At 39.2% G+C, this 7,789-nt stretch overlaps 1 protein-coding gene across 1 annotated transcript; it reads right to left on the reverse strand.

The window, feature by feature from the left end:
* Nucleotides 1-6,049: 6,049 nt before the first annotated feature.
* Nucleotides 6,050-6,990, reverse strand: LOC138384078 (olfactory receptor 51G2-like). Its single transcript, XM_069469346.1, is given in 2 exon segments — nt 6,050-6,636; nt 6,639-6,990. Coding segments are annotated over 2 exon segments (939 nt in total).
* Between the last annotated feature and the right edge of the window lie 799 nt (nt 6,991-7,789).

The following is a 7,789-nucleotide window of genomic DNA, read 5'->3' on the forward strand; positions in this document are numbered from 1 at the left end:
GATACAAGATATCATCTATGAATTCTACAAAAACTTTTATGCACGCAAACTGGAAAATGTGGAGAAAATGGACAAATTTTTAGAAACACACAGCCTCCCTAGGCTTAACCAGGAAGAAACAGAATTCCTGAACAGACCAATATCAAGAACTGAAATCGAAACAGCAATAAAAAACCTTCCCCAAAAGAAAAGCCTCGGACCAGATGGTTTCACACCCAAATTGATATGATTCATAGATGTTTAATTAACATTTTAAGAAAAATTGAAAGAAGACATGACAAAGCAGTTGAATTTGAATTAGCTCTTAAAGAATGGTAAAGTTTGGGTAGATTAATATTATTCAATTAGCCTTTATTACGTATATACAGTATAATCTCTATACAATCAAGGAAATGTAAAACAGTAGAGCAGATATGAAGGATGTTAGTTTCGTTTGAATACAAGTGTAATTTGGCAAATACTGAGTGATAGTTTTGGATAAAATGAGTAAACCAGATTTTGGAGTACCTAGAAGAGCCTTCTGAAGTCTAAATTTAGGAGGTACTGGAAAGCCAGAGTAGTCTCTAAACCTATTCCTAACATAGTAAATCTAATTTTAAGAACACTGTGCCTGAAAGCATGAGCAAGATGGATTGAATTTGGGAGAGATGAAGAAGGGAGATTAACCAGAGATAGTACAATAATCCTGCTGTGAAGTGATGGCTCTCGGGATGGGCACAGACAGAACAAAACATTTAGTTTTTGTTGTAATCAACATATAAGTTATACTAATTTCACAAATTTTACTAAGAAATAATTTTAAACTCTATGATTTTGCTGTTTAGTCTTTTCTGCCATTTCGTCTTTTTCCTGTGCTTTAAAGAAATCAGCCCCTCTGATATGTTTTTAAAAATTGGACTCCGACAGTAAACAGAATTTTGTACCATGATATTTTCACTAAAATTTATATTTTAAACTTTTTCTCATGTAGAGAAGAAACATTTTAAAGAAAAAAAATCAAATGATTGAGCATATGACTGAAAATTCAGTTTGAAGGATAGCAAGGAATTAAAATTGACATGACAATCTCTCTGGGGCATTGAGGTAACAGAGTTGTTACAAATAGAAAAGGAGAACATTTTAAAAGGGACTGGAGGTTTGAACAATGGGTTCAATTTTATTTTTTTCTTGGCTTCCAGTTGAAGAGGATCAATTTTATCTTGAGAGGATTTGGCCCAGGCGACTAAATTTGCAAAGATAGACATCCTATAGAGAGTTTGAAACAGGAGATTGACACGTCGCTTATCTGTCATGACTAGGAAAGTCACACTAGTCTTTTTTGCAGACAATAATACTCAGATGTAGATATGGAATTAAGCATATATTTTAACTAAGGTTCTGTCATAAACTGTGAGGATCCTTCCTTATTAAGGTATCTCTAATATGCTTTGTTATCCATTGATTCTCACTGCTGTTGTCTTAGTTCGGATTTAAAACTTCCCCTGAATTCTCCAACTATCCTGTACATTCAGATTAGCTACTTGAAAGATGTTTCTAAAATGTAAATTTAACCTCACTTAAAATCCTTCAACAGCTGTGTAATAATTTACAAGACAATTGCAAGGCTCTGCCTATGAGCAAAGCCTTTGCGTTCTTCAAGGCCTGCTTGTCTCTACTGTTTTCTCTGTTAAAGTTCTCCGTCTTACACCTCAACAGAGTAATATAGAAACATCATGTTGTTACTTGCACCTTAACTTTTGCTTTTGGTGTGTTTTCTGTCAAGAATGCTGCATACGTTATCTACTGCTGCCTAACAAATTATCACAAATTTAGTAGCTTAAAACAATACAAATTTATTATCTCACAATTCTGTGGGCTAGAGTTCTCACATAGGTCTCACTGGCCTAAAATCAAGGTGGCAAGCCTGTGTTCCTTTCTGAAGGAACTGGAGGAGAATTTGTTTCCTTGCTTTTTCCAGCTTCCAGAGGTAACCTACAATTCTTGGCTTGTAAGTGTCTTCCTCCATCTTCAAAGCTAGCAACATTGCATCTCCCTGTGACTTTCTTCCGTAACATCTCTTGACCATGGCTGGGAAAGGCTCTCTGCTTTTAAGGAATCATATAATTATATTGGGTCCACCCAGAAAATCCAGGCTAATCTCCCTATGTCGGGTCTTTAACTTGAATCCTTTCTGCAAAGTACCTTTTGCCAAGTAAGGTAATATATTCACAAATTTCAGGGATTAGGATGTTGAAATCATTGGGAGGGGTTGAATTCTGCCTATCGCAAATGCACTTCCTCAACTTCTGTTTCTCCCATTTGTCTCTCTAGCAGGACCCAGCTTAAATATACTTACTCTATTAAACTGTACAGACACCTTCTTATTCCAAGTATAACAAATTTATACCTTGATTTTGTTCCCTTTCATGATATACTGATTTCTACACCATAATTTATAATACATTTTAGCCTTTATTTCAAAGGTTGTCTCTGCCAAATTGTAAACTCCATGAGATGTGTATGTCTGCACATATTATTTCATTTTAAACTCTTAGTGTTTAGCACATATTTGGACAAAGAATAAATATTTGTTGATCAATTTATAAATGCATGAGTGACAAGCATTGAATTAAAGAACTGCTCATTTCCTATGCTCAAAATCTTAAGCATCCCTTGTGGACTGAGCCCTGAATACACCATGTCAATTATCTCAAATTATAACACATTATCACTCCTTTAGGCAGCTCCTTTCCTCCTACTACAATCATATGGTGTGTGCCAAAATGTTTCTGTCTAATTTGTTAAAGACCAGAGAACTTGCTTGCTCTATTACTTCTCCCCATCTCAGTCTATTTTTGTGCTAGTGTTCACTATCTCACTTTAATTTTCACATGCAGGGTTTCACAAAGTCCTACAGAAGTTTTTCTCCCAACTGTATATGAAAAATTTCCTGTTCTAACTGTTCTTCCATAATCCTTGTCCAAATCACCATTTCTCCATGCTAGAATTTTTTCTATAGCCCTCTAATTTGCTTTCTTTCTTCAATCTCACCCTCCTATCTGTTCTCCACGTTCTAGCCAGAGTCATCTTTAGTAAAGCAGTCTAAGTTACCTACTTGCTTAAAACACTGTCATCCTCTCCTACTATCGTGGACTAAGGAACAGAGCCCATGGGCCTAAAGAATCCTTGTAATCTGGCTGCTACATTTTTCTCTGCCTTATTTCAAGCCTGTAGTCTGCTTTCAGCTGGACCTGTTTTTCTTTAGGCATGATTAGAACCCAGACCAGAATAAACAGACAAGAACCAAAGAACAAAAGATTCCTGCAAGAAAGAAAGAGCTGTACAATTCATTAATTGCAAGACCCTGATTTAGCATCAAGCACTAGAGCCAAAAAAAAAAAAAAATAATACTAATAATAACAATGCAGTGACTTGCTCAAGGTCACACAATAAATAGTAACTGAAATTGTTAAAAAAAAAAGTGGAGATTAGAAAGTTTCTGTAAATTCATCTACTTTAACTCTAGTGACAATTCATTTAAATAGATATTATAAGCTTAAGAAAAGCTTGAGACAAAAATCCAATGAGTAAAAAGTAAAAGAGCAATGGGAAGAAAGAAGAACTTTATGGGGTCAGAGAAAGTACGAGACTTGCACCTCTTTCCTAGGTCTTCTCCAAATGAGAGCATTGTAGGATTGTTCCCAGATATGGTAGCTGAAAGAATTGAAGCCATTTACAATGGTGTAAGAGAGGCGTTGGAATTTAATCCTCTTTTAATTTGTTGGTAAGACTGGTAGAAGGAAGGAAAACTTGGATGGATCAATTTTGTGATCTGGAGACATATGGTAATCTATATAGGAACAAATATATTGCACACACTTAATTGGCAATGTATTATTTTCTCATTACTTTACCAAATATCTTACATATAGTGTCTCACTTAATCCCTATAACAATTATCTGAAGTAGATATTATTCTTCTCCAAAATTTATAGATTAAACAATTAAAGTGATGTTAATGAGAGGGCCAACTAGAGTTTCCTGGTACTCATCTCCCCCATAAAAAGAGACCAGAACATCTGCATTTCTACTGTATGTGACTATAAACAACTACATTTTGACTGGAGTGACTGAGGAAGTATGCTGGAGAGCATCAGGTAAGCAGCAAAATCACTGTGGTGCCCAAAAGCCCAGGAGAGCACCACAGAGAGCAGAGGGAGGCGCCCTGCCTCTTCACACTGTCTCTCTGGCCTGACTTCCCTTCAGCTTGGATTCAGAAGGGACTTCTTATGGGGAAAGAGTAAGCTGGAGACCCTCAGCCGTCTCCACTTCCACCATAGACACCAGCAGTCCTTGCTATAGGAGAGTCCCTAGTCCTCCTATGCCCTGAATCCAGTTTGGATAGTTGCTGGGAATTCACATGACTGCATTGCCTCAGAGTAGGAGCCCTCAAATTAAGCACATAATATCCATACAACCTAAGCTATTATGATATGGCATAATCTTGAACCTGGAACCACTGCTATAGTGTGCCCTGTGCTTTGCTTTGGCAGTAACCAGTTTCTGCTGGCTTTGACTGGGGCATGTGGACCCTTGCTCCAATGGTTGTCAATCCTCATAAATAAAGAAGAACCACCTTCTATTGAAACTGGGTGTTAATCATTCTTAAAGCTTTTGTTCAGAACTGTAAGCTGATGTAAGCTTTGGCTCAAGGCTCAGGCAAGTAGCCAAAGTCCACCTCCTATATTATCTCACATCCACCACCACCCAAAGTGAGATTTCTAGGCTTATTCTTTTGCACAATGGTCCTTATCCAATCACTAGATCTGCAAAAAAATGATGTTGGTATCTTAACAGGGATTGTGTTGAATCTGTAAATTACTATGGGCAGTATACACATTTTAACAATGTTGATTCTGCTGATCCATGAGCATGTTACGTTTTTCCATTTGTTTATATCCTCTGTGATTTCCTTCCTCAGTGTTTCATAGTTCTCCCTGTAGAGGTCTTTTGTGAAGACCTCCTTGGTTAAATATATTTCTAGGTATTTTATTTTGTTTGTTGCTATTGTGAAAGGTATTGAGTCTTTGATTTGTTTCTCAGCCTGACTATTGTTGGTGTATATGATGCTACTGATTTGTATACATTGATTTTCTAACCTGAGACTATGCTGGATTTATTTATCAATTTCAGAAGTCTCTTGGCATAATTTTGGGGTTTTCTAGTTATAAGATCATATTATCAGCAAAGAACAATAGTGTGACCTCCTTTTTCCCCATTTGGATACCCTTGATTTCCTTCTCTTGCCAGTTGCTCTGGCTAGAAGTTCAATCACTATGTTGAACAGAAGCGGTGGCAGTGGGCAACCTGGTGTGGTTCCAGTTCTAAGTGGAAATGCTTTCAGTTTTTCCCCGTTCAGTAAGATGTTGGCAGTGGGTTTGTCATATATGGCTCTTATAATATTGAGGTATGTTCCATCTATGCCTATTTTGTTACGAGTTCTCATCATAAAAGCATACTGAACACCTGCATGTGGTCACACTATGTGGTCTGAGCTAACTCTTAGATTGGGGGATGGATTCCTCAAGCAAGTGTTGAGTGAGATAGACATAAGTAGAGATAGATTGGAGATGAGGGAGAGAGAGAAAAAGAAGCAGCAAAAAACTTATCACCTTTTATGACCAAGCCTTAAAAGTGTCACATGGTCATCTGCACAGTATTCAATTCAGGAGGCATTTACAAAGCCCTACCCAGTTGCAAGGGGAGAAGAAATAGACACCCCCTCTTGAGGAGTGGCAAGTTTCTGGAAGAGAATGTGAGATGAGAATTATTTCTGTGGCCATTTTTTGAAAACACAATTTGCCACATTATACTACATTATATTTCTACTCCCCCACCCTTGCCAGACCAGAGTGAGAGTTCTGTGAGGGCTGTGACCTCTTGTTCATGCCTGTATATGTTTGTTAGTAAATAAATAAATGTCTCCTCTATTTCATGCTCATTAGATATTATAAAGGATGAACAACTATAGGTGCATTTAAGGTGATAGTGCCTCCAATATTAGACCCAGTTAATAACAAAAGGCATGGGTCACCCGGTCTCTGATCTGTTTTGTCTTCACACTGTAGACAATGGGGTTCATCAAGAGAGGAAAGAGAAGATACACAAAACCCATGACCATCTGGACCAGGTGGGGTGCCTGCTTTCCAAAGCGGTGGATGACAGATAAGCCAATCATGGGAGTATAAAAGAGGAGCACAGCACAGATGTGAGAAACACACGTGTTAAGAGCTTTCAGTCTCTCAGCCCTGGCGGCGATGGACAGTACAGTGTGCAGGATCAGGGCATAAGAGAAGAGGATGAGTAGCGAGTCTACGCCCACTGTGGAAACAATGACAAACATGCCGTAGATGCTGTTGGCCTTGATGTCTGCACAGGCCAATTTCATCACTTCTTGGTGGAGACAATAGGGATGTGAGAGGACTGGGGACCCACAGTAGGGGAATCTTTTGAGCATGAAAGGCAATGGGAAAATGAGTGCTACACTACGGCCCAGAGAGGCGAGACCAATCCTGCCAACGGCAGCGTTGGTGAGAATGGAAGCATAGTGCAAGGGGCGGCAGATGGCCACAAAGCGGTCAAAGGCCATAGATAGAGCACAGAGGACTCTAGGAAGGACAAACAGTGAATGAAAAAGAGCTGGGCAAAACAGGCGTCACGACTAATCTCCCGTGCGCCAACCCAAAAGATGCCCAGCACTGTAGGGAGGGTGCACAGGGACAGACCCAGGTCAGTCAGAGCCAGCATGGACAGGAAGAGGTACATCGGCTCATGCAGTGAGGGCTCTGTTTTAATGATAAAAAGAATTGTGCAGTTGCCCAGAATGGAAACCAGGTACATGAAGCACAGTGGGATGGAGATCCAGACGTGCATGTGCTCCAGCCCAGGAATGCCACTCAGCAGGAAGGTAGAGGAGATGCTGCTGCTGTTTCCCAGGGATCCCAGTGTCATCGTGTGTGGAAACAAGGGGGAAGTTGAGTTCTCTCCAAAGTCCTGAAATGAATTGAGGAAATGAGAGTGATTACACCTGGCAGAAATTAAAGAGAAAAAAAGATTAGAATCAAATAGACCTAAAATTGCATAGCTTCTTTCAGGGGTGGTTTCACTCTCGTCCCTGGCTTCCTCTCAATATCTTTTTGAGGCAACATTTTTAGTGTCAAATTTTCAATAAGAAACAAACACACGGAAATGTGAAGTGACTGCTAGGTAACTTGTAAGAGCCAAACTGGGTGAGTTGGATATTCTCCAAGAGCTCTGTTCAGACCTCTGTATCAACAAGGTTTTCTTCTTGGCCTCTGGACTTTTTAGTAGGCTCAGCCAATGGGAAGCACCAAAGATTGATGGGAGTATAGGAGGGAGAGAGTTCAGGCTCCTTCTCCATGGCACTGTGGGTTGGCAGTGGCTGTGTTCCACCACTGAAGGCCACAGCTGTTGTTGGGGACCTTTCTTCTACAGTAACACACTTTGTTGAGCTGCAGTAATTGCTCTCTTTGCTCCTCTGGCTAAGGAGTGAGAATACCTTCACTGTTCCCGTTGGCCATACTTAACTTTGCCTACCCCTTAATGAATAGATCTTTCACTAAACAATCCTCACATGACTCTTTCCTTTCAGGGCTCTCACTGGTGTTCCAACTTTTTTTTTTTTATCTTCTTTTTTTCACCCTATCTTACATTGATTTCTTTATTATTTTTTTTATTTATTTTTCTTTGTTCCTCTTTTTTGTTTTTGTTTAATCTGGCCAGGTCCGTG

This window comes from Eulemur rufifrons, chromosome 6, assembly GCF_041146395.1.
Source record: "Eulemur rufifrons isolate Redbay chromosome 6, OSU_ERuf_1, whole genome shotgun sequence".
Lineage (NCBI taxonomy): Eukaryota > Metazoa > Chordata > Mammalia > Primates > Lemuridae > Eulemur > Eulemur rufifrons.